This window comes from Orcinus orca, chromosome 2 (genome assembly GCF_937001465.1).
Source record: "Orcinus orca chromosome 2, mOrcOrc1.1, whole genome shotgun sequence".
Lineage (NCBI taxonomy): Eukaryota > Metazoa > Chordata > Mammalia > Artiodactyla > Delphinidae > Orcinus > Orcinus orca.
The window spans coordinates 8,537,511-8,556,701 of NC_064560.1; the positions used below are offsets into that span (position 1 = coordinate 8,537,511).

Here is a 19,191-nt window from a genome sequence, read left to right on the forward strand (position 1 = left end):
ACTCTAGGTCCATCCACCTCATTACAAATAGCTCAGTTTCGTTTCTTTTTATGGCTGAGTAATATTCCATTGTATATATGTGCCACATCTTCTTTATCAGATGGACACTTAGGTTGTTTCCATCTCCGGGCTATTGTAAATAGAACTGCAGTGAACATTTTGGTACATGACTCTTTGTGAATTATGGTTTTCTCAGGGTTCTTTGACCCACCTCCTAGAGAAATGGAAATAAAAACAAAAATAAACAAATGGGACCTAATGAAACTCCAAAGCTTTTGCACAGCAAAGGAAACCATAAACAAGACCAAAAGATAACCCTCAGAATGGGAGAAAATATTTGCAAATGAAGCAACTGACAAAGGATTAATCTCCAAAATTTATAAGCAGCTCATGCAGCTCAATAATAACAAACAACCCAATCCAAAAATGGGCAGAAGACCTAAATAGACATTTCTCCAAAGAAGATATACAGACTGCCAACGAACCAAATTTTTTTAAGGTCGTTCAACATATTTCTAAGTTAGTGGCAAAATCACATGAAGAATTATTTCAAATCACTTTGAGCCTGGTAGTTTCAGGGCACATCCTCAGAACAAAAATCCACAAAAATATTTCATTGTCATCAGTGGGTTTGTGTTTGTGAGAATGTTGGCATAGTAAGATAAAGCAAATAAGTTAATGTAGTTAGGAACAAAGATTTTAAGAATAAGAGAGAAGTAGTAAGATCAAAGAAGCTAAGTGAAATCTGTAATCTTTAATTCGGAATTATCAGTGTGAACTCAGGATTTTTTTTTTTCTATAAAAATGTTCATTTCTGTGCCTACTGAAAAGGCCTAGAAGTGGTGATAACCTGCAGGCCTGAAGTCCTAGTGCCCAGATTCTGTTCGGAAAGTTAATGTTCTCCACTAAACAGTGTCAGGACTCCCTGGGGAAATGGCAGATTCCACTTTGGGGACAGGAAGTACAGAAGCTAAGCCTGGACTTCCTGTGCCTGAAAGTGGTGGCACTGTCAGCGACTAGTGGGGTCGTGTCACTTCCCGACAGCTTCAAGGGGCTCCCACCCGTCACAGTGGAGAGGGGGGTGCGGTTTGAGTATCAAAGACAAGAGTGACCGTATCAAGTATCTAAACAAATGATAATTAAAACTTTTCTGGTCACCTTTGGAAGTTGCTAGGGCACCAACTTGTTCTGAAATAAAAGGAATCAACCCCTTATTTTACCTGTTTCATATGGAGTGTATTTCAGGGAAACCATATTTTCTAAAAAATTCTTTATAGAGGTCACATCTAATAAACACAGGAAAAACGATGGAATTAACAAAGTTGCCATTTTTGCTGATCCCTTGATTTAATGAACCTCAACAGCAAACATCAGTGGCTGCTAAAACCTTTTGGTGAAAGGTTCTCGTTGAGATATTCCCCACCCCCGTGAAGTATTCTTGCCAGCAAAAAATGAACCTGAGTCTCTTGGAGCCTTGGTCCTGAACACCAGTACAGGAAGTCAGGAAGATGGTAGAACATGTCAGCATCGGGGGAGATCACCACATCTATAATGCAGGAGATGCTACAGAAAACAATGGCTCAGTTTCCACAAGTAAATGACGTGGGGGGGAAAGGAGGGGAAACTGGTAAGAAGTTTAAGGAGAACAATCAAATGCAGTATTAATTTTGTTGGTGTGATAATGATACTGTGGCTGTTAAAAGTTTTTTTATCTTTTAGAGGCACACACGGAAATATTGTATTTATAGGCGAAGTGATATGATTGGGGTTGGCTTTAAAGTTGCCCACGCCCCGGACCCTCCACATCCCCCAGCAAGTGGGCAGGAGTAGATGAGGCCCCAGAAGAAAGGTGGTGATGGTTGAAGCTGGGCATTGTTGGGTACGTGGGAGTTCGTTGTGGGCTGCTACTCTCTCTACTTTGTGTTTCGTTGAAATTTCCGTAGTAAAAATTAGCAACAGTAATTCCCCATACAGGGAAGAAGTGGTAATCAGTACCTCAAAAATTGAATCCCTCTTATTGACTGTACGTTTCAGTGGGTCCTCTTATCTACTATGGTCCTCAAAGCTTGGGAAGAGCTGAAGTGCAGGTCTTGGCTTTGTTAAATGTCATTGGCTGCCCCACTGCACCAGGTGCGGGTGTGTTAATAGGATGGGCCGTCCTAGTTGCTTATCTAGCAGCATGGACTAGAAGGGTCGATTCTCCTCTCTGCATGTGTCGTTGAGATTGCACCCAAGTAAAAGAGATCTTGGTCTAAAGAGAGGAAATGGACCCCAAAAAGGCATTCACCCCAGAGTACTTCTGTAAACGCAGGGCATATTTCATTCCAAAATTAGCCTTTCCGTTACTTTCCCCCCTAAAATGAAATACAGGAGTAATGCAATCCCAACTACAATTCTAGCAAGTTATTTTGTGAGTATCAGCAAACTCATTCTGAAGTTTATATGGAGAAGCAGCGGACCCAGAACAGCCAACACCGTGTTGAAGAAGAGCAGGTTGGAGGACTGACACTTCCCAACTTCAAGACTTCATATAAAGCTGCAGACATCAAGACAGTATGGCATTAGTGAAAAAAGAGACAGATAGATCAATGGGACAGGATAGAGAGCCCAGAAGTAGGCCCGCATAAGTATAGTTGAACTGCTCTTTGACAAAGGAGCAAAGGTAATTTAATGGAGAAAGGATAATCTTTTCAACAGATGGTGCTGGAAAAACTACACATCCACAGGCAAAAAACGAATCTAGACACAGGTCTTAAACCCTTCATAAAAATTAACTGAAAATGGATTGTAGACCTAAATGTAAAATGCAAGACTGTTAAACTCCTAGAAGATAACTTAGAAGAAAATTTAGGTGACCTTGAATTTGGTGATGACTACTGAGATAACACCAGAAGCACTATCCATAAAAGAAAAAATTGACAAGTTGGACTTCATTAATATAAAAAAACTTCTCGGTGAAAGAGAGAGAGGATGAAAAGACAAGCCACAGACTAGGAGAAAATCTAAATCTTCACAAAACACGTCTGATGAAGGACTGATAATCCAGAATGTACAACGAACTCTCAAGACCCAACAATAAGAAAATCCAATCAAAAAACGGGCCAAAGATCTGAACAGACACCTCACCAGAGAAGGTACACAGATGGCAAATAATCATATGAAAAGATGCTCCACATCATACGTCACTAGGGAATTACAAATTAAAACAAGGTACTACCCCACGTCTACTAGAATGGCTAAAATCCAGAACACCAAATGCTGGTGAGTATGTGGAACAATAACAACTCATTGATTGCTGGCGGGGATGCAGAATGGTACAGCCACCTTGGAAGAGAGGTTGGCAGTTTCTTACAAAACTAAATCTACTAGTTTAGATCCAGCAGTTGTGCTCCTTGGTGTTTACCCAAATGAATTGAACACTTCTGTCCACCCAAAAACCTGCGCATGGATGTCTGTTGCAGTTTTATTTATAATTGCCAAAACTTGGAAGCAACCAACAAGTCCTTCAGTAGGTGGTGAACAGATAAATAAACTGGTCCATCCAGACGGTGGTGGTGTTCAGTGCTAAAAAGAAGTGAGCTATCAAGCCATGAGAAGATACGGAGAAACCTAAAGTACATGTTACTAAAGTGAAAGAAATCAATCCGAAAAGACCAAATATAGTGATTCCAACTCTGACGTTCTGGAAAAGGCAAAACTACGGAGACAGTAAAAAGATCCGTGGTTTCCAGGGGTTGGAGGAATGGGTGAAAAGGTGGAACACGGAATTTCTAGGGAAGTGAAAGTACTCTGTATGATACTCTAATGATGGATACACGTGATCATACATTTGCCGACACCCGTAGACTGTACAACATCAAGTGAACCCCAGTGTAAACTGAACTGGAGTTAGTAATGACGTATCAATACCGATTCATCACAGCACCACACTGATGCTGGGTGTCAATGCAGGAGAAATGGGGTTGGGGGGCACCGTACGGCAACTTCCTGCACTTCTGCTCAATCTTCTCTAACTCTAAGACTACTCCAAAAGATAAAGTGTTTTATTGTTTTTAATTAAAAAATAAAAGAGATTAACCTTTTAGACATCAGGAAAGTACCTTGAATTTAGGTCAGACAGTCTTAAAAGATCTTGTTCTTTGATTTTAGGAGAGTTTAGACAGGTTTACCTTTTGTTGAGATAGCATTTCCTCTCTACAGATATTTTAGTTAACTGGGAATTTACTGTTGGTTGAAGCTGCTGTTCTGAGCGGTTCAAACTGAACTAGGAAACCAACTTTCAGAATTTCACTCCAGGTTTTGTTGATTTCACTTCCATCGTATGGTGTTGCCAACCAATTAGGAGTTTTGAGATCAAAGCATATGTAAGATTTTGAGTTGAGGAAGGGTGTTTTCTCGGGGTCTCCATTCACGACACCAGATGATAAAGGCTCCTCTGTCCTCTGGCAGCGGCGGGACTCATGCACACGTTCAACGCCCACGCGGCCACCGACATCACGGGCTTCGGGATCCTGGGCCACGCACAGAACCTGGCCAAGCAGCAGAGGAATGAGGTGTCCTTTGTGATTCACAACCTCCCAGTCCTGGCCAAGATGGCAGCCGTGAGCAAGGCCTGCGGGAACATGTTTGGCCTCATGCACGGGACCTGCCCAGAGACATCAGGTACCAGGGCCGCAGGCCGGGTTGAGGGTTTAGCAGGGAGGTCAGTGGGATGTCCCCGAGGAGGAGGAAGCCAGGTCCAGGAGCCGGACACCCACCCCCCAACCCCACATGAGGTTTTGGCTGCAAGGGTTCTCAGCCCCCTGCAGCGTCTCCTGCCGTCCTGCCTGTGATGCGCAGTGTCATTTTCAGTCCAGTGTTTGTGTGTTTGGTGATGGAATGGGAGGGAAGGAGGGCGGATATGGGGAAAATAGGTCATTCAGTTTCCATTGACAACTCAGCATTTTAAATAACCCATGTATCCATAGGTTACATTGAAGAGGCTGTATTTTTTCCTTGCAAAAATAAGTCTAAAATTGCTGTTTTGAGGTGAAATAGTATACTATGTCTCCAAAGTACCTTTTTTTGGTCCCGTTTTTTTCTCTCTTCTTTTTACCTGGATCTCTGTTTCATCTTTTCAGTCCCCCACCCCACCCCAACCCTCTTTTCTCCCCCTAGTTTCTTTTACTTCTTACTTTATTTTTTCTATAACTCAGTAGTTTCCCTACCCTGGTAAAACAGTTGAATCACCTGGGCATTAAGAAAAATACCCATGCCTAGACTGGACCCCTAGGAAACCTAATTAAGTCAGTCTGGGGTGGGCCTGGTCGTGAGAAATTCTGACCCCCAGAGGCCAAGACCACAAAGCCCCACCCACGCACCAGCCCTTTAGTGGGGCCTGGGGTCTCTGGTGGGCCTCTCATGGCAGTGGAGAGGATCCTGCCACTTCCTGGCCTCGAAATAGATACGAAATCCATTTCCTAGAAGTAAGCTCCAGGAGGGCAACTGAACTGCTAGTAGAACAGCTCCTGCCGCCTGGAGGGCATGGAATCAGTTGGAATAAACTAACGAATATTCCCAACTAATGCAACCTGTCTCTATTCAAATATGAGAAGTTTCTCCTTTTTTGTAAAAGTGTAGTATATACTTTTGCCTGATTTGTGTTTCTTCTACTTACAAATGTATGAAATATTCTAGCCTAGCTACTCAGGTACCAATGAAGATTTCTTTTCGTATATCTTATATTTTTTCCATTTTGAAGATAATGACAGAACCAGTGACAGAACCCAGATACTTTGGGGCACGCACACTTTCTTCCTGACCTTAATTTTTAAATTTAAAAAGTATATATATACCAAAAGCCTTTTTTTTGTAAAATGAGGACTCCATGTAGAGAATCAAATAGAAAAGGAGTTCTCTTTTGTTTTTAAATAATCCTTCCAGCGCAGCCTGGAAAAGATAGCCTCCACGTATATTACTGAGCCTCAGACACCTCACTGCTGCCTCCACAGCGTCAGACGATTCTCAGGTGGGGCGTTTTCATGATTTAAGTTCTGTTGTGTGTGTTCTGAAATACAGTAGGAGCTGACCAAGGAGCTGCGTAATGACTCCGCAGTGTGGAAGAGGTGAAGGCAGTGCAGCCGGCTTCTTCGTAGAATGTAGCTCAGTGCGGACATTTTCTAGAGAGATGGTGGCAGGGAAACTGCAGACATAGCATCACAGTTAACGGTCATCCTTATTTCTTCTTTTCCCCTTTGCCAGGAGGCCTTCTAATCTGTTTACCGCGTGAGCAGGCAGCTCGGTTCTGCGCAGAGATAAAGTCCCCCAAATACGGGGAAGGCCACCAAGCGTGGATTATTGGGATCGTGGAGAAGGGTAACCGCACGGCCAGGATCATCGACAAACCCCGGATCATCGAGGTCGCGCCACAGGTGGCCACCCAGAATGTGAACCCCACACCTGGTGCCACCTCTTAATCTAGGCCGAGGCAGCTGTGTGGTTTTGTTTTTAAATAGCTCTATTTCCTTTATCATCGTTTCAATTAAAGACTATAAACAACAATGAAAAAAATCTCATTGTGTCTACACATCTGGTGACCTTAGGTCGATTTGTGAGTGGATGCAATTAATCAAATAAAATCCATTGCCTTTTTTTCCCGTTACATTAACTGAAGATGCACCTAATCTTGAGGCAGCTTCTGAGTTGAGAATTATATTGTTATCCAATACTGTTGATTCATTTTGAATCTTTAGACACTTATCTCTCGCCGAGTAGGCTCTTTTTAAAGGTGCTTTCACGTAGCACAGACATTACCCATTGTAGTGTCAAATAGCAGTTTGTGTCTTTTCATTTTGTGTATATTTATCATTATCGGTCTGACCCTTTTTGAAGTGTCTGGAATGGTATTCTGGAAAGACAGAATTGGTGAGTGAGTGACAAAATGGTATTCCAGTAGCGAGAGGGTTGCATGAGTCCTTTGAGTCTTCTAATTCCATAGCATCTCTTTGACCCAAGAGTGCATTCAGTTAAACCAGGCAAGTGCTTAACTCTGCATGGGAAGCACTTTGAAGACAAAAAAGAAATGTTACTTCTTTTATTTGTAGCCTTCCTAATACTTACAGTAATATTAACTGTTTTCTTTATCGATAGCAAAAAAGGACACTTTCTGCAATGTAATTAGATGTTCGATAGCGCAGCAAGGAATTGCCCTCCGAAAGGGGGTTCGTGTATAATACTCATTTACAAGTCAACATATAATTAGCTACACAAATAATTTTTAAATATAATCAAAAATAAAGACTGTTCTGTGGATAGTAGTGTTTAATACATTTTATATTTTGTATGGTGATTTCAGGCCTTTTGATTTCTTAAAATCAGCAGCTATTTAGCCTGATCCTTGGCATTATTTTGTCCTTTGCGCCAGTACTTTTCCGTGCACGCTTCCTGTGATCTGTGTGGAAACGCGTATCGCCAGCTGTGCAGCTCGGACTTCCCACTTGTTATTCAAATAAATATTTAATTTTTGTTATTGCTCTTGTATAATCAGATGCCCCTTTTAGTATTATTTTAGAAGCATCGGGAGGGTTTTGGCTAAAATACAGTTTATTGGGGGAAAACTAGATTTTAGTTTTATAAAACTTTTAAGTCTTTCACGGGACCTATATTTTCTTGAGGTAAATTTTGTAGTTCTAGAACAAATAGGCAATCTAAAAAGGTGTTTATCGGTGTTAACTTAAAAACAGAGGCTTCCGTATACTTTCCCCTACGGAATGAGTAGGAGGGGGCTCCTGTCCTCAAGCACAAGTGCACTGATGCCTCACGCGTCTGCGCTGGAAGCTTCTGAGCACTTCCTGCCTGCAGGCGCCAAAGCCGAGAGAACAGCCAGACTTCTTGCCAAAGGAAACCACCACCTGGGAGGCGAAGCCCTGGAAGAGGCTCCACCCTGGACGCGTCCTTCTTCAGGGGCCAAAGCGCAGCCTCTTCGCACGTGTTACTGGAACTCAAGCCATAAGTTCGGTGCGCGGGACCAAGGGGCTGCCGCAGAACTGAAATTAATTGGACGTTTTATAGGAATTGAAACCCATGTTGCTCCTCAAAAGCTACAAGCAGGTGGTCTGCAAAATAAAATGTGTTGGAAACCTGAGTAAGAGAAACATACTGTTGAGCTTTTTTTCTTTCTTTAAATACAGGCGTGACGGCTAAATCTGAACTCCTCTCAATGTTGATCATGTCTTGAATGCTGATGGTTTCCTTGGTGGCAGGTCTGCTGAGAGGAAGTGAGCCAGTTGAATGATGCACTTGAGGAAATCATCTTCGTGAAGATTCATGTTTATAAAGAAAATGCTGGGTACTTAGAAGTCCGTGTAATCGAGTTGGAAGAACGGGGCTTTAAAGGGGTGTTTCTTAGAGAGCGAGTCCACGTCACACCTGCATCAGAATCACCTGGGGATGCTTGTCCCAGTCAAACTGTTGGGCCCACCGCAGGCCAACAGCATCAGAATTTGGGCGGGGGGGGGGGGGGGGGGGGACTAGGGAAGCCTGCTTAAGTGAGCGCCCTGTGTGGCTAGGCACACTCGTTGCAGAGGCGCCGAGGGAGGGAGAGACCTTGCTTTTTACCACAAGCTTTTCCGGGAATTTTCAAGTCTTGACCAGTCTGTTTATTGACATCTGGGTCCAACAAAACAAAGAAAAACCCAAGTTATCTTGCACGTTCTTTGAAGAATCAAGTGATTGTCACTGAATATTTGAGTTCTTGGCAAAATCTATGGAGACTATTTTAAAATTCGGTGAACAGTTAATAAATAGGCAATTATTTGACTTTCTGGTAGCACTTTAAAACTCCACACTGAGGCATGTTCATCTTGGTATAGAGATTTACTGCCTTTCAACCCTAGGATGTTTTGGCATCCAAAGATACAGTTTGTTAGAATGCACGGCATTGGTGAGGACAGCCTACAGAGCCTGGACCCTGGGGAGCTCAGTAATTCTTTCAGGAGATGAGTCATTTGCCAGTGAGTATCAAAGCTGGGTCTGTTAATTGCACAGGCTGTGTTGAAGGATTTATTGTGATTCAGTCCAGGAAAAGAAACAAATAACTGTGTTAAGCAATATGTACTTTGGGGCTCAGTATTTTTAAATAACTTAGTATATTGTAGTTTCCAAATTCTACATGCCTTATGATGTAGTTTCCAAATTCTGCATGCCTTAGTATATTGTAGTTTCCAAATTCTGCATGCCTTATGTAGTTTCCAAATTCTGCATGCCTTCGTATATTGTAGTTTCCAAATTCTGCATGCCTTATGTAGTTTCCAAATTCTGCATGCCTTCGTATATTGTAGTTTCCAAATTCTGCATGCCTTATAAATGCGAGTGTTTCAAAATCATTCTGATTGTAGATGTATAAGCCAGCAGTTTCCAGCCTGAATTTAGCATTACCCTTGAAAGAGTTAATCTGAATTCTAAATTTTACAGTGTTATTCTGTAAAGAAAGAGCAGAATAGCTATACTAGACTATTCTTAATTTTTAGAATAAAGCAAGCATAGATATTGATGCTTCAGAAACTTAACTGTCGTGTGCGCACGTGTGTGTGTGTGTGTGTGTATATCTCCCTGAGCTGCTCATTTCCACACCAACTCACCCTTTCCCTCTTAGGGAATGGCTGTGTAGACAATATAATTTACTTTGAACGGTAATTTGTACCTTTTCTCATTAAAGATCCACAGTGAACCACACAATTATTAAACATGCCAGGGCCCACCAGGAAAACCCACAAAGCCCTAGTCTTAAAAGTGGAGCATCAGAATGTCATTTTGCCTCTGGTTTAGTCTCCGTGTCTTGAAAGACTGGGAGTCGGTGGACTGTCTGGCCTTCATCCAGTGAAACCATCAGTAAGATGGGGAGTTCACAGGTGTCTAGACACGTTCAAGAATTGCCGGGGGGCTTCTCTGACGGTCCAGTGGCTAAGACTCCACGCTTCCACTGCAGGGGACACGGGCTTGATCCCTGGTCAGGGAACTAAGATCTCTCAAGCCATGCAGCACGGCCAAAAAAAAAAAAAAAAAAGTAAAAAAATTAAAAATAATAAGTTATAAAAGTAAGTGGCCATGGCCACCTTATGCCAGGGAAATCGGTCTAGTAAGTCTACCTACGTTAAGAAGTTTTGGGGTGGTGCTTCAAGTCCAGGGAACATTTATTTCTTTTCCCCAGCTTTTTATTTTGAAAAAAATTAAACATGGAATAGTTGAAGAAATAGAATGGACTCTCCTAGAAATGTGAAGTTGTTGACATTTTACCACACTCGCTTTCTCTCCATGTATAGCACAAGCAGGCACACATTCATACATATATACATAGTCTGGCTTGGTGGTGACCAAGCCACTCACATAGGTAGACTGCAGACATGGTGACACTAAGTGGCAGATGAAGGACGTCACACCACTGTCCTCGGCTGGGCAGACTGCCTTGCCTCTGGCCATAGTGTTTTCATGGCAGTTTTTATATTTTAAGGGAAGAATGAAAGAGAATTTCCAGAGTCTGAAATAATGGAGGTGAACAAAACTAAGAGAAATGCCAAACGGGTAATGGAGATTTTTAAAAATTGGCATATAGTAGATATATTGTTGTGCAACATGTTTCTTTTCACTTAATATACCCTGGACCTAATTTCTTATCATGTTTAATGCCAGAACTATCCCCGATCACTTCAACCCTCATGTAGTATCCACTTGTATGGCTGTAGGATACTCAGGCATTGAAACAGAAATACTGAAGATGTTTCTAATTGTCTCCAGTTCACTCACCTTCAGTTTTGTTGAACACTAATCCTTGAAATGCTGAAAACCTAAATGTTCACTCCTGTTCGAGGCGACAAGTGTTGGCTCAAACACAGTACTTAAGTTCCGTTCCAGGAGCACATTCGTAAGTCCAATTTGTTCATAAGTCCGACAAAGTTAGCCTTGGTACCCAACTAACACAATCAGCAATATAGTACTGTACTGTAATAGGTTTAGAATAGTCTCATACAAATAATACATAAAAAAACAAACAGGCTTCCCAGGTGGCGCAGTGGTTGAGAGTCCGTCTGCCGATGCAGGGGACACGGGTTCGTGCCCCGGTCCGGGAGGATCCCACATGCCGCGGAGCGGCTGGGCCCGTGGGCCATGGCTGCTGAGCCTGCGCGTCCGGAGACTGTGCTCCGCAACGGGAGAGGCCACAACAGTGATAGGCCCGCGTACCGCAAAAAAAAAAATAAAAAATAAAGAAAATATTTTTAATCTTACAGTACAGTACCTTGAAAAGCCCAGTAGTACAGTACAACAGCTGGCATCCAGGGGCTGGCATCGAGTGAACTGGCAAGAAGAGTTACTGACTGGAGGAGGGAGAGGAGGTGGGCGATGGTAGAGCTGAAGGATCGTCAGCGATAGGAGACAGAGGGCCAGCTGCAACTTCACGCACGCCTGACGTGGATGGCACAGGTTCTGGTTCCTTGCTGAATTCAAGTCTACCTACCCTCTTGAAAAACGATCCAGGGATGTCTGGGTAGTAGCTCTTTTTTTCTCATCAGAGATGACACGGTAGCACTGGATTGCATTCTGAATGGCTGCTGCAACCTTCGTCTACCAGTCTACGTTCAGGTCCCGTGCCTCAGAAACTCACAGTGCCTCCTCAAATACAGAAAATCCCCTTGCCGTCTCCTGCGTCGTGAATCTCTTCAGTTTTTCAGTTTACTTCTTCCTCTCGTCTCTCTTCGTCCTTTCTCTGGAGGCAGATTCCATCAGATCTTCATTAGTAAGCTCGTGTTGCACAGCAAGGAGTTCAATGAGGTTGTCCTCTCGCAGATCTAGCTTGAAATAAAGATACTGTACTACTGTACTCTATGCAGTACTGTAAAGTACACAAAAGCGCAACCACTTGTAGAGGATGCGCTCACATGACAGTGTATGCCGGACACGTGAACTAACTCACGTGATTGGACACGAAAACGCACGTTCTCATCTGGGAAAGTTCGACACTTGAAGGTTCGTACGTAGGGCACTCACTGAAAATCAATTAACAAGCATTGCTTACGCGGCCCTGCCAAGTAGGGCCGGCTGGGAGGAAGATTTCTTCATCACTCACTGCTGAGCCCTGGGCACCTGGCAAGCCTGGGCCTACAGGTACCCTGTGGCATAGTCTGCTTTTCTGACGTGCAAGGATAAACCAGCAGGTTATAAGTGGTATTTCAGAGAAACAGCCAATCCCCAAATACTTGAATTGTAAAACAGCAGAGAAATTCTGGACTTGACACATCTTCTAAGAATCTTTCCCTCCCCTGGTTTATAGTGTTTCCCTCTGACCCACCAGCTCCCAGGGTCTCTGGTACCAACTTCTCTCCCTGTCCCCTGTCCCCTCTGGCTGCATGTACTCCCCGTGGAGAAATGCCTTGTCCTGAAGCCCTTGCCAGGTACTTACTGTCTTCCTCTTTAACTAGACTGTGAACCCTCTGCTAACGTGAATGCTGACCCGCATCCCTCTCTATTTCCCCCTGTACTTTGCAGACAGCCCTGCACAAATTCGGTACCCAAGAAGTGTGTGAAGTTGTGTTGGTTGATTTATCTTCATTTCATGTTGGACAATTTACCCTAGTCCTCTTGACATTTTTCAATCCTAACAGTTCCATAAAGGGATAATTTTATCCTTTCCTTTTCTGCTGAATTTGTACATATATAGCCTTTAGTTTCTAGTTCCTCCTGAAAGATTAAAAACCTCTCTGCACCACACGTTTTCTCAACTCTTCAGACTTGTTTTAATTATGGCTGACACCAGAAATGGGCTTGGAGAAAATAAACTTGCATCTCTTTGTCTGGAAATGATTTATAGGAGGTTTGTATTATGACTTCAACACACAGCTTAATTATATTTGTGCCCTTAGAAATATCTTTATGCTGTTTTACTTAAATTATTTTCATAAGAGAAGACCATGATCTTTATGGGACAGATGCAGAAATTATAAGTCAGAGCTAAAGGAATGGAAATGAGTGCTGTGTGTGTGTGCGTGTGTGATTTTTTTTTTCTTGTTTCCTTCCTCCCTACCCTACCTTCACCACAAAAACGCCAGAAATCAGTGGTTCTCATTGGGATGGGAGTGAGGGTAGTGATATGTCAAAGTCACCTGGAGAGATTCTTCCTTGGGTTTAGGGCTCACCCAGGATAAGCTCACGGCTACATCCTTAATCACATCTGTGTGGACAAAAAAATGTCACCTTCCGTATCAGGAAACAAAGGATGTTGTGGCCATCCTCCAGCAGTCACTGCAGCCGCCCCAGACTGTGTGCCCTGAGGGGACTCAGGGTGGAGAAAACACGGGATACCAGCCCTAGATAGTTAGGGTGCACATCAGAGGAATGATTTCAAGGAGCCCAGACTCTTGCATCTTCCCATACAAAAGAAAAGTGCTAAATTCATGAACTTGGGCCAGCTCGTTTTTCTGTAACTAATGGTAGTCTTTTGACGTTCCAACTACCTGGGTTTGGTTTTGGTTTGGTTTTGGTTTTCCTTTGGCAAAAACTTCTCTATATCCTGGCCCCTCCTCCTTTACAGTCGCTCAGACCTCTCTGAGAGGCTCTCTCTCTCCTGGGCTTATGGCCAGCAAGTCCGCCGAATAAAACATAATTCTCCTATGTATTTTCGTTTCAGTCGACATCTGCAAAGACCCTTTTTCCAAACAAGGTCACAATGACCCTTTCCAGGGGTTAGGACATGGACAGATCTTCTGGAGGGGCCTCCGCTGTGAGGGAAGGTCAGAAATTCTGTTCTGAGATGTCTGTTCGAAACTCTAGTGACGACGTGAAGTAGGCAGTTGGATACACAGGGTTTGGAATTTATTGGAGAGTCCAGGCCAGAGATATAAATTTAGGGATCACCAGTTTACAGAAGGAACTTAACATCATGAGGCCGGAGATTACCGAGGGAACTAGAGTTTATAGAAGACAGATGTCAGAGTGTTAAGCAACCATTGACCGAAACCACCCGCCTGGGCCAGGCATGATGATAACCGCTGGCCTGAGCTGTCTCACATCACGAGGTCCCGATAAAGAACATGGTGCTGCCGCTGAAAACTAACCGGGAGAATTCGGAAGGGGCCACAAGGAGGGAGGAGACCCCAGCCCATAGTATGTCTTGTAAAACTAACCCAGAAGCATTCGGGAGGGGCCACAAGGAGGGAGGAGGCCCCAGCCCATAGTATGTCTTGTAAAACTAACCCAGAAGCATTCGAGAGGCGCCACAAGGAGGGAGGAGACCCCAGCCCATAGTATGTCTTGTAAAACTAACCCAGAAGCATTCGGGAGGGGCCACAAGGAGGGAGGAGGCCCCAGCCCATAGTATGTCTTGTAAAACTAACCCAGAAGCATTCGGGAGGGGCCACAAGGAGGGAGGAGACCCCGGCCCATAGTATGTCTTGTAAAACTAACCCAGAAGCATTCGGGAGGGGCCACAAGGCGGGAGGAGACCCCAGCCCATACTATGTCTTGTAAAACTAACCCAGAAGCATTCGAGAGGCGCCACAAGGAGGGAGGAGACCCCAGCCCATAGTATGTCTTATAAAACTAACCCAGAAGCATTCGGGTGGGGAAAAAGGAGGAGGGGGGAGACAATATGTCCCGCTAACCTCCCACAAACCCTCGCGCTAGAATCTTGGCTAAGAGCTGCGCAAGCCACCAGAAGGGCCCTGAGGCAGACGACGGGTTAAGCAAGATGATTGGCCAGAGACAACTGGGAAACTAACCCCATCACCATAAAATCCGAGACTGCGAGCCACGTGGCAGAGCAGTGCTCCTGGGTTCCCTCACCCTCCTGCTCTCCGCCCGGGCGCCCCTTCCCAGCAAGGTCTCTTGCTTTGTCAGCACGTGTGTCTCCTCGGGCAGTTCATTTCCGAGTGTTAGACAAAAGCCCACTCTCGGGCCCTGGAAGGGGTCCCCCTTCCTGCAACAAAAGGACTGAATGGGGAGCCCAGGGAATGAGGAAGAACCAGCACAGGAGGCTGAGAAAGAGCAGGAAGTGGCCCCTTCAGTGTTTCACTGGGTCCCAAGCTGCTCAGGCGTCCAGTAAGTTTCGAAATGAGAATTGACCATTGGATGCTCAACGAGCTCGCGATTACTGGTGAACCTGACAAGAGCAGTTTCAGTGAAATGATGAGGCTGAAAGATTGACTGGCTTCCAAAGAAAATGAGATGAGAAAAATTGAAGACAGTGAATTTATACAATTTTCTCAAGCTTTGCTGCAAAAAGATAGAGAAGTGTGAGTGACAGCTGGAAGGAGAGGTGAGGCCAACGGGAGCTTTTATAAAATAGGGGGGAAAAGAGGATGTTGTATGCTGATGGGGGAAGGACCCAACAAGATGGAGAAGGAGAGGAGGAGAAACATCAAGACAAGGGATGCACAAGGGGAGGGCTGGCTTTTGCTGGGAGCACTGAACGGTCTTTCAACAGCAGAGCTGCAGGTAGATGGCAAGTGTGCTGGCTTCTGGTGTGTTTTTTTTGGCTTGCGGATTCCCCGACCAGGGATTGAACCCCGGCCGCAGCAGTGAAAGGCCGGAATCCTAGGCCACCAGGGAACTCCTTAAGTGCACTTTAAAGCTCACTTACTCAGCCCTAAAAAAGAACTAAATAATGCCATTTGCAGCAGCACGGATGGAGAATTAGAGATCATCATACTAAGGGAAGTAAGACAGAGAAAGACAAATATCATATGATATCACTCACATGGGGAATCTAATTTTAAAAAATGATACAAATGAACTTATTTTCAAAACAGAAACAGACTTACAGATATCGAAAACAAGCTTCTGGTTACCAAGGGGGAGGGATAAATCAGGAACTTGGGATTAACATATATACACTACTGTATATAAGATAGATAACCAACAAGGGCCTACTGTATAGCACAAGGAACTCTACTCATTATTCTGTGATAACCTATATGAGAAAAGAATCTGAAAAAGAATGAATATATGTATATATATAACTGAATCACTTTGTTGTACACCTGAAACTAACATAACATTGCAAATCAACTATACTCCAATAAAATAAAATTAAAAAAAACAACTCGCTACCAAATAACGTGGCCTATAGTCATATCTGTTTTTCTCAAAAGGAAATGGCATTTTTCAATCTGGAATTGATTACATTTTCTCATTCATATAATGAAATTTTCTTAGTGTGCACAACACTTGAACAATTTAATCCAAGGTTTTCCTAGGTCCTAATTTTTTTTTTATAAATTTATTCATTTTATTTATTTATTTTTGGCTGTGTTGGGTCTTTGTTGCTGTGCGCAGGCTTTCTCTAGTTGTGGCGAGTGGGGGCTGCTCTCCCTTGCGTGGGCTTCTCATTGCCGTGGCTTTTCTTGTTGCGGAGCACGGGCTCTAGGCGTGCAGCCTTCAGTAGTTGTAGCACACGGGCTTAGTTGCTCCGCAGCATGTGCAATCTTCCTAGGCCAGGGCTCGAACCCGTGTCCCCTGCATTGGCAGGCGGATTCTTAACCACTGCGCCACCAGGGAATTCCCCTAATTTCTCTTAGCTGCTCAAATATATGGCTATTATCTAAAAAATCATTTCCTTAAACATCTTACACATTGGGAAAAACTATTCCTTAGATGATTTTGAAAACTGTTATGTTTCAACATTTGTCTTCAAGATTACTTTCAATATTTGGGTAAACCAAGTACATTGCTTGAAGGGGGGAAAATAAATATTTTATTTAATAAGAAATGAATAAATATCAAATGCTGAAGAAGAAATCGTCACTCCTGTGATAATGTTCACATTCCATTAATGTTTTGTTTCAATGGTTGTAAACTGTTTTTATTTTAATAACACAATTACTAAAGATGCTTACGTACGGAATTTCCAAATGATCCAAATTACCTTTTTTTTTTTTTTTTTTTTTCCGGCCTTGCTGCACAGCTTGTGGGATCTCAGTTCCCCGACCAGGGACTGAATGTGGGCCACGACAGAGAAAGCACGGAGTCCTAACCACTAGATCACCAGGGAACCCCCCAAATTGCTATTTTAAAAAACTAGTAACGTTAAAGATAAAACAAAGCAAAACAAGAAACTAGTAACATTTGCCTCTTTACCTAAAGGACAATTTATTGTTTTAATTCCCAATGGAATCTTAGATGGAAAATTTAAACCCAGCATTGCCTCTGATTTTAAAAAGGCAGATAACAACTGGAAGTACTCAGGGATTTCCTCATCTCTTCTAACAGTCATAAACTTACACACAACCATTGTGTAAATGGCTGGTGGTAGAGAGGGCAGGGATTTTCACACACTTGTAAAATGAGGATATTTTAGGGTAACATTAAAAATACAGGTGTAGATAACTTCATTTCATTCCGATTTCTCATTGGTCAGGAAAGCCAAGGCTTCTCTCAAGTCCTGTAAGGATAAATGTCTTAATCTTTAAATAATTCGGGCAGAAGATCTAAATAGACATTTCCCCAAAGAAGACATACAGATGGCCAACATGCACATGAAAAGATGCTCGTCATCACTAATTATGAGAGAAATGCAAATCAAAACTACAATCACCTCACACTACTCAGAACAGCCATCGTCAAAAAGTCTACAAATAATAAATGCTGGAGAGGTTGTGGAGAAAAGGGAACCCTCCTGCACTGTTGGTGGGAATGTAAATTGGTGCAGCCTCTAGGGAAAACAGTATGGAGGTTCCTTAACAAACTAAAAATAGAGTTGCCATATGACCCAGCAATCCCACTCCTGGGCATATATCCGGAGGAAACCATAATTCGAAAAGATACTTGTACCCCAATGTTCATAGCAGCACTATTTACAATAGCCAAGACATGAAAGCAACCTAAATGTCCATCAACAGATAAATGGATAAAGAAGCTGTGGTATATATATACAATGGACTATTACTCAGCCATAAAAAAGAAGGAAATAATGCCATTTGCAGCAACATGGATGGACCCAGAGATTATCATACTAAATCAGACGGAGAAAAACAAATATATGATATCACATGTGGAATCTAAAATATGATACAAATGAACTTATCTACAAAACAGAAAGAGTCACAGACACAGAAAACAACCTTATGGTTGCTAAAGGGGGAGAGGGGATAAATTATGAGTATGGGATTAACAGACAGACACTACTATATTTAAAATAGACAACAAGGACCTACTGTATAGCAGAAGGAACTATACTCAAAATCTTGTAATAACTTATAATGGAAAAGAATCTGAAAAAGACTATATATACATATATATGCATGTATAACTGAATCACTTTGCTGCACACCTGAAACTAACACAATATTGTAAATCAACTACAGTTCAATTAAAAAAAAAAATTCAGGTAGAGGTAGACTGAATTGACATATTTACTTTTTTTGCCTCCTCCCAGCAGTCTCCACTTTTCACCACGCGAGGGCAGTAAGGAGATACCTATTTGACCATTCCCGTTCCGTCGGGGTTTTTCTCAGAAAGTTTCAGAAAGATGCAGATTTTCTTTCGTGTACCTATCAAAGGCCAGATACTTCGTTTCAAACTATGATAAACACAAGTATATCTCCTGGAAACCCTTAAAGATCCAGTCGACAAGTTCAGGGTCAGGTTCCAGCCACGGGATGAGAAGTTTGAGGGGAATGAGGTTAAGAGCTAATAAGGGAAGGCCCAGGGTCCTCCTGTTAAGTAAAAGAATCTGGGAGTGTGGGTAAGGAGGAATCATGGAAAGAGAATGAAGAATCCAGAGGTGGAAGCCCAAAGACAGTCCTTTCTCCTTTCTGCCTTGGAGAAAACAGGCAGCAGCTTACAGTAATTCTGAGTCCTGCTTCTCTCCTTGACCAAGGCAGTTTCACCACATTGTATCAAGGCATCATCAAGAAATCAAAACATGTTTACGAGGTGAGACGTTCTGAAAGTAACTCTTTAAGATAAAGAAACAATTTAAAAATGAGAGGAAAAAACCCCAAGGACATTCTTAGCCAGCCATCTGTAGATATTAGATGGAAAAGAGATCTTATGGAAAGAATTTCTAGCTCTTACAGCCGCTATGAAAAACACTATAAAGGTACCTCAAAAAAATTAAAAATAGAACTACCATATGATCGGGCAATCCCAGTTCTAGGTATTTATCCGAATGAACTGAAATCAGGATCTCAAAGAGATACATACACCCCCATGTTCACTGCAGCATTA

At 42.9% G+C, this 19,191-nt stretch overlaps 2 protein-coding genes across 7 annotated transcripts in view; one reads left to right on the top strand and one right to left on the bottom strand.

The window, feature by feature from the left end:
• Nucleotides 1-8,132, top strand: part of SEPHS1 (selenophosphate synthetase 1) — a 29,969-nt gene extending 21,837 nt beyond the window's left edge. For all 6 annotated transcript variants that reach the window (XM_004278579.3, XM_049705614.1, XM_049705613.1 and 3 more), the window contains 2 exons: nucleotides 4,450-4,662; nucleotides 6,241-8,132. In XM_004278579.3, the coding sequence (XP_004278627.1) occupies nucleotides 4,450-4,662; nucleotides 6,241-6,455 (428 nt within the window). In that variant the 3' untranslated portion in view covers nucleotides 6,456-8,132. The remainder of the gene's footprint in view (nucleotides 1-4,449; nucleotides 4,663-6,240) is intronic.
• The window catches only part of MCM10 (minichromosome maintenance 10 replication initiation factor), a 118,466-nt gene that overhangs the window by 5,001 nt on the left and 94,274 nt on the right, over nucleotides 1-19,191 (bottom strand). The window lies entirely within an intron of this gene.